General features: G+C 40.9%; 1 protein-coding gene across 2 annotated transcripts in view; it reads left to right on the top strand.

The window, feature by feature from the left end:
- LOC109531522 (CUB and sushi domain-containing protein 1) overlaps positions 1-23359 on the top strand; it is a 345015-nt gene that overhangs the window by 260112 nt on the left and 61544 nt on the right. For both annotated transcript variants that reach the window (XM_019895847.1, XM_019895846.1), the window contains exons 30-35: positions 3303-3441; positions 8091-8278; positions 11666-11860; positions 19109-19225; positions 19318-19431; positions 22921-23016. In XM_019895847.1, coding sequence (XP_019751406.1) covers positions 3303-3441; positions 8091-8278; positions 11666-11860; positions 19109-19225; positions 19318-19431; positions 22921-23016 — 849 coding nt within the window. The remainder of the gene's footprint in view (positions 1-3302; positions 3442-8090; positions 8279-11665; positions 11861-19108; positions 19226-19317; positions 19432-22920; positions 23017-23359) is intronic.

The raw sequence follows: 23359 nt of genomic DNA, 5'->3' as shown, positions 1-23359 counted from the left end.
CGTTGAAGCTGAGGCTGTGGGAAGATAAATTTTTCATTTTCTCACACAATTAGTTTATGCGCTGCCTCTGCTCCACGTTTTTCACCGGCCATGCGTCCTGGCATTTTGATCTCAGTTTGAAGTAAATTGTTTCCCTTATTCAAACGGATGTCAACACACAAATATTTGACTTTTACATCACTGTCTATATGCTACTAAGTCATCTACTTCTGTATACACCTGCGGCATCATGCGTAGTTGATCATTCGTAGGCGAGGTTATTATGTCACTCTGTGTAAATCTCTTGGATTACCAATCTTCTTTTCTACCCTTTCATTCTCCTCCTGACACAAACTGACTGAATTGTTAGCATTCACGTCAGCGTGAATGTTCAGTCATTGTCTGAGTCCCACAGAATCCTGAGTTGGCTTGTAGTTGGAGTAATTATTGGATGACAAGGCGGATGAATATTTCAGCACAAATGATGCAGCTTCCAAACCTCCACCATAGAGAAGCCAGAAGACGCACAAGCTCTGTAACTTATACCGCTGCTGCTCATTGGAAATACTGTCGGCTGTCATGCATTTTTGAAGGGTGAAAATAAGTATCGCCCCACTGAAAACTCACACTGGGCAAAGTTGTGCGAGTGTGGTGGAAGAATGTGAGGTCACAAGATACTCTTGGTTGCAGTAAATACAAGTCAAAGTTTCAGACAAGTTTGCTGTCTGATATCTATTTCAGAGCTTGTTTGCTCTTTTCCACTATGATAATTACAATTTGAGTCACCTGCCACCAAATGCCTGGCAAGCGTCCCAACCGACACCACACGGGATTCACACTCTGCTTTTACACCATCCAACTGTCAGGGGTACTTTTCTTTATTTTGTTTCCTCATTTACCCCTGACAAACTTGATTTTACTTCTCCATCCCTCTCTCTAACACCAACTGCTGTCATGTCTTCCATCACGACATCTACAGTATTCAAGTCTTCCTCTGGCTCTCTTACCTGGCAGCCCCCTGCGCATCATCCTTCTGCCGATATCACAATCTCTCCCCTGATTGTGTACAAACCATCTAAGTCTGGTCTCCCTAACATTGGGCCACCAATACCTGACAAGCTCATTTCTAGTTCTATCCAACCTGGGCACCCATAAAAAGCTCCTCAACGTTTTAATTTCCACCACCTACAGCTGTGCTTCCTGCTATGTCACACAGCGGTGAGGGTTGTTTGTGTTTGTCTGGTCACTTCCTGTTTTATTTTGAAAGAGAGACTCTCCTCTCCTTTCAGGTCACTTGCCCTTCCTCCTGTGCCAGTCCGATTGTCAATCGCCCCCTGATTGTTTCCACTTGTTGCCCTTTACCTTGTGTTTAAATGGTCCTTGTCTCCCTTTGTCCTGTGCCACAGATTAGACCGGCCTTATTTCCACAGCCTTGCCTCTTTTGAGTTTTCAGCCAATGATCCTCAAATATTTCCTTTACTCTGAACCCTGCAACTGTGTCCTGTGTCCAAGCCTGATATTGACATGTTGTCTCTTTTAGTGCTACTGTCCCAGGGTCACTTTTATCACATACACTTGATACTTTCCTCCACCCGTCCCTCCTGCATGGATCCATTTCTGCACTTCCTCACCACAGTCACCATTGCTCTAGACTCTTGACCCTAAGTATTTAAAGTCCTCCCCCCTCATTTTCTCTTCTCCCTACAGCACCACTTATGCACATTCATTCTATTTTAGGCTAATCTTCATTCCTCTCCTTTCCAGCTTTATAGAGGTTCCTTCACCTGCTCCCTGCTTTCACTGCAAATCACAATGTCAGCTGCCAACAACATGGTTCACAGGGATTTCAGTCTCAACTTGTCTGTCAGCCTGTCCATTACCGAAGGGGCTTAGAGCTGATGCAGTCCGACCTCAAACTTAAAGCCCTTGTCACACCTACAGCACACATCACCACTGTTCTCCTACCCTCATAGACACCCTCTACTATTCAAGCAGACCTCTCTTACCACTGCAGACTTCCTCATGCAGTACCACAGTTCCTCAACTGGCTATTAATAGGCGTTCTCTGATCTACAGACAGCATTATTCCTCTATATTGTTTCCACGACCATGCACATCAAAATTGTTCAGAAAAATTGGCACCAGTACACATTTCCTCCATTCCCAAGCCATCTTCTCACCCACTAGAATTCTATTGAGCAGCCTGATGAAAAACTCGAGAGGCCGCTCCCTGATGATTCCATACTTCCATCTAGTTGACACACTACTGGCACCGGTCAACAGATTTCAATCGCTATTCTTAATCACGCTACCCTGCTGTACATCTTTCCCATTGCTATCATTTTGTCCAGCCACTCCTTTTTGCATGTAGTTTTCTACTTCCACCTTTGCCCAAATAGCACAAAAGAACGTGGGAATTTAAATCATACTCACAGCGACATGTTCTGTAAATTATACCATCCAGGGAAGATGCATATTTTGGGTGGAGCTAAGTTGCTGCACACATTGTAGTGGTAGAAATGGGCCAAGAAATTGTAACCATTACAGGTATTGGAATGCCTCTGATGTCAATTCAACATGTATAATGTATTTAGAAACAAATCTCTAAAGTCACTCACTACAAAGTCCAAATGTTGCAACGTTGTTTCACTGATGTCATGATTTATTGTGGATGGGTGGTCTGCAGTCCCACAAATCTGCAATGGCAACACTGCTTTTCTTCTCAATGCTGCCACTGACTCTCCTCACTTTTTTATTTTTTTTAACAGTTTAAATCCCCTTCTGCATTCTCTCAGTTTTTGACTATTATGAATCTCCCAGGAGTAGCATAATACATCTTATTTAGAGAGGTATATGTCTTTGTGTGAGTAATCTCCTCGACAGTTAAGGGCTTTGTTTACCTTTAACTCACCATTGCTAATGTGTTCACACCCACCTGCCTCCCTGAGTCTTCCTTAATGTCAGTGCGGCAGTGTCTGAGTTGATCACCGGTACTAAATATGTCTCCTACTTTGTTGTAGAAAAGCAGGACCACCGGGGATGATTTTACCTCTGACTACCCGTAGCCCCATTCTGTTTCCAAATTTCACTCTCGCACTTTTACTCAAGCAATTTGTGAAGGCAATATTAGTGGTCCACTAGGTAGGTGTTTTTCTCTCTCATCTCCAACCTTTGCCACACCTCTCATCAGTAGCTGACCCCCTTCTCTGCCTACATTTGGGAGGTTAGAGGGGTCGTGGATGTTCAGTCAAGGGGTAATACTCTTTCCCGAAGACTTAATGGTGTGTGATCATCATATCTCTATTTTTGGGTTTTCTCCCCAGCAACCTGCGGTGGTAACGTCAGCGGTCCTTCTGGAGTGATCCTGTCTCCTAACTACCCCCAGCCTTACCCTCCAGGGAAAGAGTGTGATTGGCGAATTCGAGTCAACCCAGACTTTGTCATTGCTCTCATCTTCAAAAGGTAGGGGCCCCCAAATAAGTGTGACCACGGTGGCTTTTAGTCAAAGTGTAACTGTCAGAAAATGCATTCTAAGATCTAGGCCTGCAAGTGGAATTCGGTGTCTGCAGAAACACCTCCACTGGTATTTCTTGGTGTGATTTAAGTCATGAAATATTTAGATCTAAATAGCACCGCACATCCTTTTAGGTCTGTTTTTGGTTTCCTTCAGGCAAGGATCTCTGTGATGACTTATTTAGCTGCATTCAAATAATAGAGTGTGATCAACCAATGTTCGTTAAAAATAAGCAGTCATACTAAACGATTTAATGGGCCCGCTAAATGCCAATATGAAGTACTTGAGTTGAGGCATGGTACAAATTTTTAATTAACAAAACTCAATCAATTTTTTCAACTATTTTCAATCTTTTTTTGGGGGGGTTCTTTCCACCTTGCACTGTACAAGATGCTTGCAAATCACGTTGTACATTAGAGATGCAAAGGCTATTTAAAAGTCTAGATTTTGATCAATGCCATGTTTGCTTTCCCCGTTTAATACAGATGAGTTATTTGGTTATTCAGGCATGCGTGTTTGTCATCCATCACACATTCCAATGACACCACACAGGGTACTACATATTGATCAGTCAACTTACACTGCAGTCTCATTTTCAGATATGTTATTCCTAGCAGATTTGTCTAAAATTCCATGTCACATATCTGAGCTGGGGCAAGGCTCAGGGAGAAAAATTCCCCAACTAATTGTGTCACTTGAACCAAATACAGTTCAAATATTTTTTGCTACACTCGAGCCTGTGTTTAAGAAAAAGTAAATTATAAAAAGAAAAAAAATACTGTAGTGTGCTGCACATGCCTAGAGTTGTGAAGAGATCTTTTTTTTTGTAGAAACAAACTTCAATGGTGTATTCTGTTAGCCATACAAAGAGACTGACACATCCTACAAGTTGGAAGGAAAATCTCAGCAATCAAACCTCAGATGACTTTGGCTGTGGAAATAAAATGTGCAATTTTCAGGTGTTATGAAACTCGATGAAAAGGGCATTCAATATGTTGGCTGTGCTGAAAGGAAAAGTATTTATACTGTGCTATATAATCAACATGAATGTCTCTCCTCTCGTCCTGATGCCAGCAGTTGTTTTGGATAAAAGAGAATAATTGCATAAAAGTGTGTTGTCCAAAGGGCCCTGGCAAAACATGGTTTCATTTCTAACGAAAAAGTTCACATCTATATTTTTTTAAATTTTTAATTAGGACACCATCATGTTTGAACTTGATTTCAACTGACTGAGGAGCAAATAACAAACATTTTTAGTGAGTTACTCATCTCGAACATGAAGCTGTTGTGGCACATTAAAAAAAATCTCTTAATTTTAGTTTGCCAAATATTTGTTGTTTGTTATATGGCCAAGAGAAACAAATTGGGCACTGTGTACAATTACTACAAAATAATAAATACAAATAAAAACAATCTGCTTTGTACTTGTGTATTTTAACTGATGCACTTGTATTTGCACTTTTGTGAAGTATCAGATTTTTCATTTGCAATTGTACCGATATTTCCGGACGACAAAACACACCTGATTAAAAGCCATCACAGCAAAACTTAGCGATTAAAAGCATATTTGTACACACATTGGATTATCCAGTAGAAAAAAAAAAAAAAGCACACAATAGTGAGAGAAAGGAAGCAACAAACTTCAATAAATGAGTAAAATGCAACTTTTTTTTTTTTTTTTAATGTAGCTGACCTCCAAAATGTGAGTGGGATGAAAGCGGGAGTCATGCTGAACAGGAGCAGGACGGGTTGGTAGTCGTTTAACCGGGAGTGGGACAGGCCAAGACCTTCAATGCTTGAACTGAATGGGATTTTGTGCCATGCGATTGGCTGGCGGCCAGTTCAGGCTGTACCGGCCTCTTGCCCTCAGACTGGGATAACCTCCAGCACACCCGCCACCCACTGGCAGTTATGCTCGCCCAATACAATGAGTCAAGTTTAAGCACAGTCCACAATCAAGGGAACAATTATTTATAACAATTCCATTTATTGTAAAATGAAATAAATGTTCTTACTGATTACGATACTTTGACTTTATGGTCTCTCCAGAGTACGCACTGTATGTTCTACAAATCTTTCTGCTAATTAAAATTGCATAATGATTACAGTGGCTTTTGTGGCTTGAATGCTTTGCTAAGATTATAACGGATCTCTACTGAATGTTAGCACTCTGTCTGCATTGTCATTTCATGACATTTATACTTAGAATGTGGTTGTACAGAAAAATGTATTTGCAAGGATCACCTTAATGCTTTGTCAGTACGGAGGAGCTTATGTGGCGTTAAGCTCTTGCTAAATCAGATATAAATACAGGCCTTAGCATTCACAGGGCTTATGTTAACCTTGCAAGTGATCACACTGGCTGATTACATTAGGTATTATCCCGTTATAGATAGTGCTGTTAGAAATGGGCACATAGACCATAGAAGAAAAAGTAAATATTTTACCAAGAACAGGGTGACATGCATATAACTGTGCATCTTCTCAAGCATGAAAGTGTAAATTGCTAAAATGACATTTTGTCTTTTATGAATTATAACATGCATGTTAAAATCAAATAAATTTCTCAAGCACAGCCTTGGTTCGGACTCATGGGGCCTTTTTAATAGACAGGCGTAGCATAAAATCGGGTGCATCTTCATTTTCATGCTGGGGCAAGTGTAATTTACTGTGTTTGGGAATTTGGTGGATGGCACTGGTGCACCTCAGGACTTGACGCAGCATGTATTGGTACATGGGAATGGGGGGGATGTATGAAATGTGTCTGTCTGAAGGCGGAAGCCCATCTGTAGCACGACTCAGGTTAAATCATTCCTGTATAAAGTGACAAAATAAATATCTAAGTCTGGATGTGCACTTTAGCTTTGTGTTAAAGGCTTAAATAATAAACAACAACCCTAGGGTTACAACAACCTCAGTAACCCTAACCCTCACACACGGACACATGATCTGAGATGGATGGTGTTCTCCAAGTGCCCATCCACAGCAGTCTGATCGTCTTGCAGTTCCTGTTAAATATACTTTCTACATGGCTCGTACAGTAGGTTGAAATGAGGCGAATGAGGGGAGCGTTCTACCCACAATGGCGCAAACACCCCTTTTCCCTGCTTGGATCTAGGAAAATACCAAAAGATAGAAAACTCCACCTGTACATGTAATTAGATGGTGCTACACTTGCGCCAGGCACGAAAATAGGGGCAATAATGTCAGTGCAACAGAGAAGCACTTGGCTACTCTATTAGCTGTTATTAGCTATTATTTCTCAGTGGATTATCACCAAATGGTGTACCCATTGTAAACGACCTCTTTGTTTCTTAACCTGAATGATATCATTTATATATCATGAATTAATCTCATCACTAATCTGGATGACTTCTCGATTACAACAAAGGACTTGTGAAGTAAAAAAAATAAATAAATAGCTGCTTGGCAGCGGTTATATGCGTTGTGGTATAAAAAAATAAAAAAGATGAACGTACAATGCAATTTAATTTACACAGGTGTCACACTCACACACAACACACGACTTCCATCTTAACTACAAAGTGTAGACAGGTGGAGAATCAAAACAAGGATAAAAGTGGACTCCAACAGAAAACATAGAAGTATGTTGTGTGTTTAACTGGCAGGTGGATGCGAAGACTAACATAATTGCTCGCAGGGTGAACATTTTGACATGTGTTGATGAGTGTGCGTGTATGTGTGTGTATGTGTGCATTCTTTTTATGCCTTATCATATACATTCTCATAAACCTGTATGTGTGATTTGGGGGCTGGAGGGTATCACAGAAGCATTTCCTGCTAAACAATTGACTACTTTGGATAAAGGTTCATGGGTAAATTTGTTGAAACTCATGCTTTTAGACTTAATTTCATCCAATTATATGTTGACTCGCAAGAGAAAACCAGGCAAAACAAATTCTCTGGTTTTGGCTAAAATGATTTTACCTTGTTGTTAATTGGGTTGCTAATTGCTGAAACGTTTCCATAAATGTTCTATGGAAAGGCTAGCAGTGTCATTTTGGAAATTAACAAGACTGAAAAAGGAATGTTTGGCAGTTTTTACATTGTAACTAAAAAAAAAAAAAAAAAAATGCTCATAAATGAAATAAGAGGTCAGTAGTGCCAAGAAGGTCGGACATCATTGTTGACAGATCTCTATATGAAAAGCTAAAAGTAGCTTGTTGCTGGTAAAAAGTGCCTCGTGGTGTTATGGCCGCATATGTCAGGTGGTGACGTGATGTTGATAAAGTATCGGTGGAGAACACTCCTTGCTAGGTAATGAAGAGGCCCTTGACTGAGCAGCAGGTGTGCTCTTGTAACAAGCGTAGCACTTGTGGAAACTGGGCAAGGTGTCATCACACAAAACACCACTCACACCCGTGGCATAACAATTTGCACAGTGCAAATATTATGGCTATTTTAACCAGCTACCTTTGAAGTATACTTAAATTCGATCATCTTATCAATTATTCCTTTCTAGTCAAGTCGGTCCCATGAAAAGATTCCAGTTATTCAAATGCATGAAAAACACATCATGGTGAATGGCAGTTATTCCAACTATTTTGATACAATCGATCTGTTGTGCTTCGATCAGTTTCAACATGGAGCCCAGTTATGACTTCCTGCACATTTACGAGGGCGAAGACTCGAATGGGCCTCTCCTGGCAAGTCTCCAAGGCAACCAAGCCCCAGATCGCATCGAGAGCAGTGGGAACAGTCTCTTCCTGGCATTCCGATCGGACGCCTCACTGGGCATGTCTGGCTTCGCCATTGAGTTCAGAGGTAAAACTACATCTTAGCAATACCGTCTTTGTTTTATAAGGGTCCGATCATTTTGTAGGCAAAGCCTGAATTTTACAGATCTTTGTGTAAAAGTGTGGGTAAAGGCAACCTAGTGGTGCTGTAGACCATCAGAACTCAAAGACAAGTTGTTCCAGTAGGCGATTTTTTTCCCCCTTCATTCATCAGCCCCCCCCTCCCCCTCCCCCAATGTTAAATTAAGGAAACAGAATCAGTCCATTGGACAAGATGACTTTGGAACACTTGAGAATTGTAATGTAAGAAATCTTATGGTAAAGAACTGTCATGTATTTGCGAAAAGACTTACGTTTTAAGTCTTCAGTTTCATTAGTGGAGCTTACTTTTCAGTAATCACTCCTTCTTCCTTTTTTATTATTGTTTTTTTTTATAAGTGTATATACACGTACACAAACAAGTGTCATTTCTGTAACACTTTGGGTTATGGATTATTATTCAACCTCACCATGTTTTCCTGGAAACCTCTGAAACTCAGGTCTGTGATAAATAATCAGGAGGGAAAAAAATAACATTTTGAAGGCTCAGTTTTGATTGACACCATCAGAGGTAATTTTTCTATAGGTGTGTAGACTTTAATGCAGTGTTTTTCGACCCCTGTGCCGCGGCACACCAGTGTGCCGCAAGACATTGTCAGGTGTGCTGCGGGAAAATATCCAATTTGTATGCCTGTGTGCCTGTCGCCCAGAAAGTAATCGTGTAGTACCCTCCCATACCGCTAGGGAGCAGCAACAGCTAGCCAATTGCCTTGTGTTTCGACGAGAGACAAGCGAATTTGTGACGCAGAAATGCAGGACGACGGTGAAACAATAAATATGAAGGATGAGAAAATACTTTTTTCTTTGTGTTCATTTGATTCCAATTCAAGCTGTTATAACGTCATTCTTCAATGTTAAAAACGGTTATAGTAACAATATAACACGTTCATTATTCAAATAAGCGTTTTTTTTTGTTCACATTTAGCTAGTGGTGTGCTGCGAGATTTTAACAATGAAAGAAGTGTGCCTTAGCCCAAAAAAGTTTGAAAAACACTGCTTTAATGTATGTCCACTGTAATTATGACGTTTTGATGTGGAAATGTTGCTTCCTGCTTTGTTTCACTCATGTACATATACCAAACCAGAGTACTGATCATTAGAAATGTTTCCCATTTTGATGCAGCATAGTACACTGCAAGAATGAGCATGTTAAATAAATATCAGCAGGGATGTGTTTGATGTTTGTCCCCCTGTTTTGGATGCAGTTGGACCACGAACTAATAACGTGGTTGGTCGGCCTATGTTTGGATCACAGCAAGACCAGTGTAGCAGAAGCAACTTCAGTCGCCAGGGCTGTGATTTTTGTTGACTTCCAGCTGGCTGAAAGTCTTCTCAATCAATAGTGATATTTCCAAGCCTTCATCCGTAAACCAGATCACCTTTACATGATGCTCGAGGGTATAAATTAGGATTATTTGTCTCTGGGCTGTGGCACAAATCAAAGATACATCCTATCTCTTGTGAACAACTTTGTGCATTTGATCTCCTGTATTACCAGGATGATGCTTTTTTTTTTTTTTTTTTTTTTTAACTTGGCATAAATTTTAAAATGTCAACACAGAGGTGTTTCATCTGTAGACCGGCTAATATTTAAAGCTGCCAACCAGATTCATTTCGGGTTCTCGTCATGAGGCTTTTTCAGCGAAATGGGCATGATTTTCCGCATCAGCCCGTGTGTTGTTTACCTCCACAGATTGTGACTCATCTTGGTTTTCCAGCAGCCGCTTGACTGGTGGTGATTTAACAGCCATTGTCAAAGTGAAGCTGATTATGACTTCATCATCGCACTGCAGCCTATATCTCCTCTGTCAAGTTTTATAAAAATCCTTCATTTTTTTTTTTGTGTCTATCTCACTCCATTCATGTGTAATTAAAAACGATTATCTCCCCCTCTGTTGTCTGCCTTGCCAGGCTACCTCACACCTCTGTACTTTTGTCATTAATTCATTACCTTTCATCTGCCATCACTCTAATTAAAATGCAACCTTAATCACCCCCCCCCCTTTTCATTTGTTCTACCACTCCTTCCTCATCTCTCTTTCTCTCTCTCAGCCTTCCCTTTTTTTCCTACCATTCTTTGCTGGGCAATCACAGGAAAGCAAACAAGCTGGGCCAAAACTGTCATTTCGAACTCAGACGGTTTTTGACATTGTTTGAGTTCCTCTTTGTACTCCATCACTCTTGCTTCTTATCGTACTCTCATTAGCCCCTTGTTCTTCCATGAAAACTGAAATGGAGGAGAGGGAATATGTTGTAAAGGGTCTCGTTTTGCCTGTCACATCCAATCAAATCAACAAATAGAGAGTGAACTTCATAGTGCCCGCTTGATAGCAGCCACTAAATCAATCAAGAGAAGAGTAAAACATTTCAAGAAATTGCTCTTGCTTACTTTGATTATACATTTAGTCTCGTTCTCAAAAGTTAGGAGAGCTTGGTTTCCAGAATTTGCAGTTTCACAATGATAGACATTTGTGTCTGTTGGTCTCAAGCTGGAAAGAGCGACAGAGGCACACTCCTGGTGTGCGCATATAATTTAAAGGGTTCCTGATTACCAACAACCTCATTTTCATGACCTCCCCCTACTGGTATCCTAAACTCATGGGTTCCCAACCTTTTTTGACCGAATATCTACTTTTCAAGCCAGCAACCTCTCACGATCGACCCATTACCGCATGTGCACGCATACACTCACACACACGCACGCTCGTACACACGCATGACACAATTCAACAGACATAACGGCCCCCAACATGAACGAAACCGAAAAATAAAGTAGATACAGGAGTTTGTGAGTTTGTGAGAAGGAAATCTCTGCCTACCTTGGTAGAGACCTGACGCGGAGTTATCACCAATTTCCCTTTTCACCCCTCGTCATCGACTTGGGACCAGTCCGCGGGCTACCGGTCGATCGCGATCTGTACAGGCAGGGCTGTTGTTCTTCTTTGTGTTCTGCAGTTCAGGCACTGCGTCAACTAACAGTTTATTCAGATTTTATTGTGTAGAATGGAGTAACACAGATGGTTAGCAGAAATGTATTGGAGTGAAAGTGTACATTTTATTTATTGGGCTAAAAGTGAAAGTTGCCGGAAATATGAATAACAAAGTGAAATGCAAATATTTGGAAATGCTGCTTAAGTACAGTAAGTATTTCTGTTCAAGTACGTTCAAGACTGTCTGTGGTCATAAAGACTGGCAATCACACCCTTGAAGGATACTAATTAAAAATTAGTACCTTGAGCAAGATGCATCTTATCGGGTTTTATAGCACAGTGTATGATTTTCTAAATGCACAAAACTCTTTTTTTATTTCTTTCAGAAAAGCCAAGGGAGGCCTGTTTTGATCCTGGTAACATCATGAATGCTAGTCGGACCGGCTATGACTATAAACTGGGATCTCAGGTGTCCTATAACTGTCACCATGGCTACACAACAGTGGGCGGTCAAACAATAACCTGTGTGATGGGGCATGACGGGAAGCCGGTGTGGGACAAGGCTCTGCCATCATGTAAAGGTAGGACAGATTTGTGGTTCAACACATTGTTGCACACATACGAACCGGATAAAGTGGCACACCACTTATATAGTACAATATGGACAAAAATACAGAATGAATCAAGGCATTTTGGACAATTCTGTACATCCAACTCAATGGGAACAGTTTTTGCGCTCTCAGTGCAGAAAGCGAGGTCCATAAAGGGATGCTGGGAGGAGAGAACTGAAGAGCCCTGACGTCAAAAGCGTCAAGTACCTTTTAAGAATACCCAGGCCTTTTTGAAGTTCATAACATACACACAAACACACATGGAAATATACGCATTGACAATTACCTCCTGAGTGTCGGTAATAATCAGTGATGCACACAAGTGGTATGCAGCCAGCACAACAATTATTTCCCAAGGCCAATTTAAAAATAAGAGCCTTGCAATGCGTTGCTATTTATGTCCAGTATCACTAGACTTTTGTTTTGAAGTTGGCCTTCACGGCGCATAGTAGCCTATGAACAATTATTTTGGCGGCTGGCTTGACTTGGCTGGCTCCCCGGTAAGCGACCTCACTCGCGGAGTGATGGCAGTGACCGAGCATGGTGGTAGGGGGGGCACTGACGAGAAGCTCCATCGAATTATATATCTTTAGGTGAGATTGGAAACCAGACTGCTGCGTCAAAGAACTGTGCTTAATTAGGGTGGTCAGTTCATTTTTTGAATGGGGCCATTTGTGAAACTGAAATGGTTGTTGAGGTCCACACCAACATGCTAACTCATTTAATTTATTTTTTTTTAATGAAAAATTGTATTATTTAATACGATGCGACTTGTGTAAATGACACGTGCACATTTTAAGAATATTGCAGTGCAGCCCCTACTCACGAGCCATTACATAATATTCTACTGTTTTAGTTGTATTCCAGTTTGTCTTGTGTGTTGTTGCTTTTTCTCTGAATATTCATAAAATAAGTGGTCCAACCGGTGGCTGCTTTCGTGTATGTGCTTGTGTGTGTGTGCGTGCCCTTGTGTGAACATCTGAGACAGATTTTGTCATGGATTGGAAGGCCAAACTGTCAAAACTGTCTATTTGATTAATGGCCGACAGAGCCCAGCAAGTGACACCTGCCAAATGGTCATTTGCAGTGTATTTGTCATATAAAGTGTGTGTGTGTCCTTTGTTTGAATGTGTACGGAAGGGGAGCTCAGAATTATCAAAGACAGTAATCTGACCCGGAGGCACACATAAGCGGAAGTGGGTGGGAACCAGCTATCTGTTATTTGGATTCAAGTAACTTTTTATAATAAATTGTACTTGTCAGAGTAGTTTTAATGCAACAAAGTTTACTATTTTATAAAGAACAATGCTTTTTTTTTTTTTTTTTTTTTTTTTTTTACTCCTTTACATTGAGTTACATTATGCTCGCTACTTGTATTTCTGTCGACAGTGCAGAGGGGCAGGGTTCGCTTCCGGCTCCGGCCTTTCTGTGTGGAGTTTATAGGTTATCCCTGTGCCTGCGTGGGTTTTTTCCGGGTACTCCGGTTTCCTCCCACATTCCAAAAACTTGCAGTTCAGGTTAATGTAACACTCTAAATCGTCCCTAGGTGTAAGTGTGAGCGCTGCTGGTTGTTCATCTATGTCTGCCCTGCGATTGGCTAGCAAGCAGTTCAGGGTGTCCCCCAGCTACTGCCTGAAGACAACTGGGATAGGCTCTAGCATGCCCGTGACCCTCGTGAGGATAAGTGGATCAGAAAATAGATGGATGGATGGATGGAGTCATATTATTCTGAAGGAACAGTACTCTTACTTGAATACTACTAATGCTAATATCACTGCCTCTGTAGATAAGTCCAGGCTAACAATCAAGGCGCAATTATAACACACTAAAATATGTTAAATTATATACCTCTCAGCCTTTTTTTTTAATCAAGCTTAAAAGATTGTCAAAGCAGGAATGGCTGGGCGGAAGGATTTGACGTACAGTATGTTTTCACACCAACAGCAAATAACGAAAGTGGCTTTATTTCATGTTCACATCCATTGACCTTTTATCAAGATAAAAGCATCGCCTTTGCTTTCTACTTGGCTGTTTCATACACAAAGACACTGTCATTTGTAATTCAGGAGCACACAATGAAAAGATGTTTTACAAGGACAACCGTGCTGCAGTGTGTTCTTTGTTGTTCTTTTTCACCAGCGGTTGAAAGTAAAACAACAATTTAAATTGATCACTCGCATGGCTTCCGTCAGCAGTTCTGCTTTTAGCTCGATAAATAGTCATTTAAGGAGATTATTTGAATGAAATATTGAGTGAGATACATTATGAGCATAAGCTAAGTATTGATATTGTAATCGTATGATGAAAGCCCACGTCACGGGGTTCTGACCCAACCTAAGCTTCTCCTTCAAGCCTCTTGTAACTGAATAAGCGGCTGTATTACACGAGTTTTGTCAAAAACCATTCTACTCACACCAGACATTTCATTCGCTAAACCTGGACATTGACGTCAGTGGCGTTGCGAGTCTGAATGGTACGTTGTGAGAGAGCCCCCGTGACCAAACCCTTACACACACACATGCACGCATGCTGAGGAAAAACACACCGAAATGGGTTCTTTCAAATATATTGCATTGTGAGAAAATAAGAAATCAACAAATAAGAATTAGAATCATTGAACCTGAGAGTTTAAATAAATCTTGCTTTACAAAAATGAGAAAAATCATGATACAGTCTTGATATTATTTATACAGTGATTGCGTTCACATAAGGCTAACTTGTTAAACTATATCCAACATGTTGTCTTCCTTATTGATCCAAAATCGTCTACGACGTTTCTACTGCTCCATTGACTCCACAAGGAGGCACAAATCCCACATATGAACGATAATTGACCTATCGTGCATCAAGCAATAAAAAAAGCATCTCACGTCCCATTTATATTCATTTATTTTTAATTTGGGTCTCGCTATCACCCCTCAGCAATGGCGCTTTCCTCGGCCACTACATATGGTGGGTGAATGTAGCTCAAGCTAATCTTCTTTAGACCACAAACACCTTGAGAGTGAATGAGCAGCACTTCTGCTGCTTGTAACCAATTAGTGAACTCCATTACTTCAAGATGGAAACAATCAAAAATCAAAGGTGATTAAAATCATTCTTCAAGATCAGTTGATTAATATAACTGTTTTACACATCCCTACAAGCTAAAATAATGTACAAATTAAGGAAACTGTCGTAATCAGTTCTTGAAGGTATGCTGATTTTTCCCACACATCTGGATTTGGTTCTCATTCTATTGTGCGAATGTAAGTTTCGATCGCCGTTTAGTTTTTGTCCACTTTCTGTTCCCACAACAAGGGCTTTGATTAAAGTGCCACTACTTCCGTTCCTGAAACAATCCATTCAACACCATTCGACTTACTAATTCCTTCCATTTCGATCGCTTCTATTCTTCTCCACATTGACTTTTCTCACCGCATAGTTTGGGCACTTGGTTTTCTGTTCTTTGTCTCTGTGTCTAGGGCCAGCTCCTGGGGGCTCTTAGACCAAGCTCATTAGACAGGTTGAGACCCCCTTAAATAATACAGCTCCACTTACACTCCCTCCGTCTTCTCTCGTTTCACCTTTCGTCCCCTTGCTCAGCCCCTTTTTCTTTTCCCTCCGCATGTAATGACTTCGCACAACCCTCCTGCACTCCCTTCCTACTGCCTCATCTGTCTGTCTCATTTACTGTGTTGTGCTCTGCGCTCTCTCTCTCTCTCTCTCTCTCTCTCTCTCTCTCTCTCTCTCTCTCTCTCTCTCTCTCTCTCTTTAACACACACCCACCTTCCATCTCAAAATGCTCTTTTCTTCATTCCCATGGTAACTAAGAGCGTTGAAAAGAAGACGAAATTCTTAGTGACTGTTGAGAATCTCTCTCTCTCTCTCTCTCTCTCTCTCTCTCTCTCTCTCTCTCTCTCTCTCTCTCTCTCATTCCTTATTTGGGTTTAGAATATGTGTGTGTGTGTGTGTGTGTGTGTGTGTGTGTTTGTGCGCGCGCACTCGCACGAGGGCTGTAACTTCTACCTCGATGCAGGATACTCACGTACATGCATGTACATACAAGCACAGTAACAATAACTGAATGCTCCATTTATGAATCGGCATTTTGGTCCAAATTTTACTAATGTTAAAATAGTTCACCTGTGTGAGTGTGGTCTACTCTATGTTTATGCGCACATGTGTATGTTGCTGTCTCGTACAGTCGAACCTTGTTCCGGCATACCTTGTTTAAAACGTTTTCACCACTAATGTTTCGCACAGATAGTTGTAGAGAACCTTTTTGGTGTTCACAACCCTCGCCCAACCCGTATCTATCAGCTGTGCTGTTGCTATTTGTTATCACATTCAATGTATAGACACATCATAATACAGTAATTGTGTTTAATCCCTTTCATCAAACATGCACTGTGAAACCGACTGTGCTTTATATATAGGCCTTGCTTTGTAACAATAATACGTGTCTGTTTGTTAAAGTGTGGGTGTGCAAGACTCAATAGTTTGAGGTTATTTTCTTTCCTGAGATGAATCTAATCCCTGGAAAATTAAAGGCGCAATAACAATTTTATTAGCTAGTTTTCGAAAAACTGCAGGAGGTGCTACAAGATAACTTTAACACTCTGGGACATTTTTACACTTTTTCTTTTACGGTGTTGCCTTTTTTTAGCAGGAAACGGTTTATATGTGCGCTTGTGTGTGCACGGGTGCATGTTTGTTGGAGACTGAATGACCATGAGAAGTAAGCCTTCCAAAGTGTGTGTGTTTCAGCGTGTTGTGAGCATGAGTGATCAAAGACCATTTGTGTGGAAGCTTTTTAGCACCTGAGCCTGGAGCAACACCACTGGGAGATTGTGGGTAGATGAAGAACACACCTTCAGACCCCAGGGTTAGAATGCAGCATCACAGCACGAATCAATGGAGAAAATATCAGTCGGTGTGGAAGATGAAGAGGAGCAGAAAGAAAGTGGATGATTACTCTGATGGTTTATGAAGCAAAAGGGAATGGAGACGGCAAAGTGGGGGACCACAGGCCAACAAATGCATCTGCTCTGTTGGAAATTGCAACGAAAACAATTCCAGCTATGTTTTTTTTTTTTTGGTTTTGTTTTCCCTGCCGAGTTGATCTATGCAAGTGATCCTCATCTAGGCTTCCCATTCTTATGCAAAGCTTGTGATAGCTCAGCACGTGTGCTCAGCTCACTGATGTCGTTTTTGAAATGTTATTGAAGGAGCTCAGGTGCGGCGCATGCAGAGTGATCAGCACAGCGCCACTGCTCACTTCTTGGATCGGGACCGCTACGCATCTCCAGTTCATCTGCTTGCTACCGTGTGCAAGTAAAATGACCACTTCAGGGTCACGTTGTGGGATGTCGCTGAAGGATGATCCTTAAAAGTCCCGATGGGTTATTTGGTAGACTTTTTCACCGCTTCACTCAATGCGCATTATTCACACAAATGTCAACACTCACTCACACACAATCTAAACATATGCCCGAGGGTCATATAAACAGAAGGCTGATATAGATTTTTTTTAACCCTCAGGCTTATGTTTATATTGTGTGTGTGTGTGTGTGTGTGTGTGTGTGTGCGCGCGCATGAGCATCCGAGCAGGTGACACCGTAATATATGTGCAAATCAAGAAATGTGTTGTGGTGGCACTCTTTTGGTTCACAGAATAGTTGCAGCCAGTCTGCAGGACTCTTAACATCTGCATCCTGCTTCTTCATGTTCGAGTTATTCAAAATCTGGTTCAAAGGCAGAGGCCAAATTCCATATTTCAATGCACGTGTCATTAAAAAAAAACATCTTTACATGTTTCACTCTTTTGATCTAATTTTAACATCACCTTTTTACAATAACACACTGATTATTTGGCTGTATTTAACCTGTACTGCCCGATGACATTTTTAATTTACAAATAATCATCTTAGAGCAGAGTGTTTTATTTTTAAAGTTACTTTAAAAGATGTTTTGGCCAAATGCAGCTATCTTTTTTTTTTTTTTTACATAAAAATAAGATTTGAGAAACCAACTTTTAGTGTAATGAGGATGTTGGTGCTAACTACGGAAAAGAAGAGAAACTCAAAACACACAATTAAAGTCAATGCCCCCTCCCCCTTTTTTTTTGTACCATTAGAATAAATTGAAAAATGTGTTAAAAGCCAAATACATCGAGGATCACATTTTAACTTGGCTGACACTCCAGCAGTCAGTTTGTACTGGCTGTCTGTGTAAAATCTGAATTTGGCTCACGAATGCGGTTGCATTTTACAGCCAGTGAACAAGATCCATTTTGTGTGTGTGAAGGCAAGTCTATAACATTACAGTTTACTGTGGGTACGGGATTGTCCAAAAACAGATTCCAAAATGTTCTAAAGCTGACACATCATTTTTTTGCAAGTCTACAATGCCTTCTTTTGTGATGTTGATGAGAAATGGCATCACACGCCCACACAGGATATGGTGCACTATGCAGAATATGGAATATCAAAACGAGAAGGGATGCAACGTTCACATTTATTTTGATTCACCGATCCTATAACCCTTCACCAAATGTAGCATGGACATTGGATGAATGAGTTTTGCATCATCTTGATGAGCTTGCAGAAGGTAGAGGTTGCGGCAAGAAGCCAGCAGTGAAATAAACTGCCGTTTTCAACAAAATCCCTTGAAATTGAGTACGCTCTTGAGCTGCCAGTACACGCACAAGTTGAAAAAGAGCCCAGTGGCATATGTGATGTCTTACAAGCAGGCGAAACTAGGAGAGGATCATGCAAGATCATTTTGCATAATTAACCTTGAAGTGTGTGTACAGGATGTACACTCCCCCTCAAATTGTAGTGCTGTTGACTGACAATATTTGGGTTTGATATGAAAAGCTAAATCTGAGACGAGATCAACATTGCAGCTTTTTTTCTTTTTAAATAACAGCTTCCTTTGTTTAACCGCTGGGTAAGGCAGTTGAGAACAATTTCTCATTTTCAAAGCCGACCCGGTGTGAATTTAGCGTATCGGTCTCTCTGCTAAGGACACTTCCACAGTGGACAGTCAAGAGCCGGGAGTCGATCCACCGACATGGAATGTGTGCTCCACTTTTACAAATTTTCATTGCAATCTGTAGATTTGTGTAAACCTGGTAAATAATTGACAAGCAAACCGACTTTTTGCATTTGCCCGAGGTCACAAGCCTACCACCGTCCCAATTCTTGCAATTCATCTTGTTCTGTGTGTCTGCAGCACCATGCGGTGGACAGTACGGTGGATCTGACGGAGTCGTTTTGTCTCCAAACTACCCTTTAAACTACACCAGTCGACAAATCTGCTCCTACTACATCACAGTGCCTCCACAGTTTGGTATGCTTAAATTGGAAACGAAGACATTTGCAGCACTGATGCTACACATGTATTTCCTGATTTTCCGCCCTGTTCCTCTTCCTCCTTTCCAGTTGTTTTTGGTCAGTTTGCCATCTTCCAGACTGCGATGAACGACTCAGTGGAGCTGTTCGATGGCGCCAATGAGAACTCGCGATTGCTGAGTTCGCTGGCAGGATCACATTCAGGTGAGAAATGGGAGAGTCATAGTTTTGTTTTTTTGCATGATAAGCCATTCCTGTGAGAACTGTCCAGAACTGTCCTCTTAATTCATTGTCATGTCTGAAAACCTTCACTCGGTTGATCTACTCTGCTATCTGGCCTTCAGGAGCTTGAGTTAAAGCTTGGAAAAAAATGGTTCTGATATTTAGGTTGCTGAAATGATGAATGTCCCACTGTAGAGGTAGGACAATAGCAAGGACCACATCATTTTTCACAATTTAAACCGTTCCCGGGTGTGTTAATAACATGCATGTGACACGCTTTGTCCAAATACCCCAAAGACGATTCTGCCCCCGATTGTTTTAAGGTCTGGCCCTTTCTTATGTGGTTAGCCAGTTGTCATCTCACCACACATTTTTAGTATCGCACCAATGGAGTCTCCAGATTTTCTTAGAATGATGTCCAATGGTTTGGATCTCACTGGTCACGTTTGTGTATTGCTGCTGGCGTACTCAACTCAGGCCGTCTTCTGTTCCGCATCGCTCGGCGGCGAGATTGCATTTGTGCTCGCAGAGTGTGAAGCGAAAGGGAGTGCCCATAAAAATAATGAAAGCATTCTAATGTGTGGAAACAGGAGTTAATTTACAAATGCTCCATGTGTATATGGCACATGGACAGACAAAAGAGTCACGATTCGGACTGTGGACTTTACTTGGGACTCATGAATGTTGTTGAAATCCATAAAAAAAGGTCAAGAACACTTTTAATTTGATTTGCGTGGCAACAGCGGTACTCAACTTTTTTTTTTTTTTTTGGGTGCCACAACCGGCATAGATACAAATAATTACGGATACGACCCTGGACTATGTTGAATGTTAGTTATATTAATTTGTGTGGGAGCTCTGCGCTTGTTTATCTTCAATTAAACTGGTCCGGCTGGGGTGAATCTTTAAAAATAAAATTAAAAACTCCAAAGGCCTGTCTTTTGATCTCACGTACGTGTATCGTAATCGTGTTTTATGGCTTCACTACCTCATTTGCAAACCTGTCACAACATATTACTCATCTGCTTTTCAAAATACATTAAATACCCCAAAGACGATTCTGCCCCCGATTGTTTTAAGGTCTGGCCCTTTCTTATGTGGTTAGCCAGTTGTCATCTCACCACACATTTTTAGTATCGCACCAATGGAGTCTCCAGATTTTCTTAGAATGATGTCCAATGGTTTGGATCTCACTGGTCACGTTTGTGTATTGCTGCTGGCGTACTCAACTCAGGCCGTCTTCTGTTCCGCATCGCTCGGCGGCGAGATTGCATTTGTGCTCGCAGAGTGTGAAGCGAAAGGGAGTGCCCATAAAAATAATGAAAGCATTCTAATGTGTGGAAACAGGAGTTAATTTACAAATGCTCCATGTGTATATGGCACATGGACAGACAAAAGAGTCACGATTCGGACTGTGGACTTTACTTGGGACTCATGAATGTTGTTGAAATCCATAAAAAAAGGTCAAGAACACTTTTAATTTGATTTGCGTGGCAACAGCGGTACTCAACTTTTTTTTTTTTTTTTGGGTGCCACAACCGGCATAGATACAAATAATTACGGATACGACCCTGGACTATGTTGAATGTTAGTTATATTAATTTGTGTGGGAGCTCTGCGCTTGTTTATCTTCAATTAAACTGGTCCGGCTGGGGTGAATCTTTAAAAATAAAATTAAAAACTCCAAAGGCCTGTCTTTTGATCTCACGTACGTGTATCGTAATCGTGTTTTATGGCTTCACTACCTCATTTGCAAACCTGTCACAACATATTACTCATCTGCTTTTCAAAATACATTTCCTTGAAAGTTAGTTTTGTTGGTTCTGACCGATTGTCACTCATGACCTGGGCTTGCGCCAGTGTTCAGACTCGGGTTCCTCCTGCCTGCGGGTTTGTCTCTGATGTTGAGGAGGGTGACTGCCTCTTCCTTGCGCCGCTGCGAGACCGAAATTGTTGAGACTCTCACCCAGTCAGAGAGGGGAAAAAAAATTCTTTGTGAAAGTGGCAGTTCAATACTGAACATTTTATTGTTTTCAGTAAGTCTCTTCTAAATCTTCCTGACTGCTTAACAATGGGAAGTGCAGAATGGCCAGCTCACTCAAAAAAGTAGGTAGTTTTTAAAATTTCACTCTTAATGGTTTGTGCAGTCTGAACTGTTTTATATATATATTTTAAGAAACCATAAACTCCTGATATTTACGAGTTCCTCAGCATATCTTTGGAAGAGGACTATAATGAAATTGTCTGCAAGAAAGCCACCTTTGGGGGGGGGCGTGAGATCACCGCACCCGCACTTGTTATCTGTGTATATTTGGCAGTGATGTGTTTAGTGAGAATCCATTTTGGCTTATCTTTGAGACAGCATCAGCGACGGAGAGGCCCCACTTCGGCCGTGGAAGAAGCAGCAGAACTGTACTGCCATCTACATATCAATCCATCTGCCGCAAACGTCAACGTAACGCACAGTAATACCATCAGTATGGGTCTAAAATCCAACTCTCTCTGCTGTCAATTATTGTATGCTAAATGTTGAAACACAAAGTGCCTTTCACACATTTAACTATGTCAAGGAAGATTCTTTGAAAATATGGCAAGATGAAGACATTCAAGAGTGAACTTCCCTTCTGCTAGAGCTTTCTTACAGACACCTGCAATGAAACAGAAGATGTTTAAATCATGACAAATTGGAAATGAGTGAGAAAAGCTCATTTACAATGTCGATCGGTTAGCTTTTAAGTTCTTTTTGATGAATGGAGGCTTGTGATGCTATTTATTTCCGACTGTGATATATCAATTAGTCGGAAGGAAATGGGCAGTTTACATTCAATGACTGACTTAATTTTGGCTTGAAATGAGCCTTTTGGATAAAGCAGATCTATATATCTATATCCATTCATCCATCCATCCATCATTACCATTGCTGGCTTGTTTTTCGTGAATGTGTGTAAAAAAATCACAGGCACATACATTGAGATGTTAGATGAAGAGCTGCAAATGTTGATAGAGTTTGTGTGAAGTCAGATCCATGTTATGTATTGTACAGATCTAATAATGGGAGCGATAAAGATGTAACAAGATCCAAATGTCACAAACTCGTATTGGGGGAAAATAAAATCACAATATTGTAACATTGTGTTTTTGAACATCACAGCAGTGAGAAAAAAAATAGGATTGGCAAGTGCCCTTATTGGCTCAGTGATGCAAAGTATCATGCTCTTTGTCGTTCACAATGCTGTGTTCCGCTGATAACACGAATAACACTTAATAATGAGGCACTTACTTGCTAATGTGTTTTTGTAATTTTAATATTGCGACATTGTCGTGATTGTTACGCCCTTCAAATGCTCGAGTAATGATGGCAGTTGGAAGAATGTGGGTCAAATGTAACTGTTCCTGCAGTCGTTTTCAAATCAACCAAACATTTTCAGTTGCATACTCCATTCATGGGTTTGTGTTACTTGTGTTTCCCAGGAGAGACGCTACCCTTGGCAACTTCCCATCAAATCATGCTGCGATTCAATGCCAAGAGTGGCCAACCAGCTAAGGGCTTTCACTTTGTCTACCAAGGTGATGTGACAAAAGTGTTTTCTATCAAGGCCTCCTACGCCAATCATGTCATGAGGGTATTTTTGAGATAATTAGTCAGAATAATGGTGATTGTTAAAAAGTAGAATCATTCAAACAGTGACTCCCTCCTCTCTTTGACATTCGCCTTTGTCTTGTGCAAAGTTAGCGTTTGAATGGCTAAATGGATGACAAATGGACCACCAAGTTAAAAGCAAAATGAAGCAACATCAACACTAATCATTCTGAAATGGAGGTAGTGTTCCGCTTCGGTTCGAGAAAAAAGCTAAAGCTGACAAAGTTGATGAATTGAAATCTCTGTAAATGAAACACCAAGGATACTTAA

The sequence above is a fragment of the Hippocampus comes genome, unplaced genomic scaffold (genome assembly GCF_001891065.2).
Source record: "Hippocampus comes isolate QL1 unplaced genomic scaffold, H_comes_QL1_v1.1 scaffold80, whole genome shotgun sequence".
NCBI lineage: Eukaryota > Metazoa > Chordata > Actinopteri > Syngnathiformes > Syngnathidae > Hippocampus > Hippocampus comes.
Note: the sequence above shows the minus strand (reverse complement) of the source record. Positions and strands in the feature narration are given on the sequence as shown.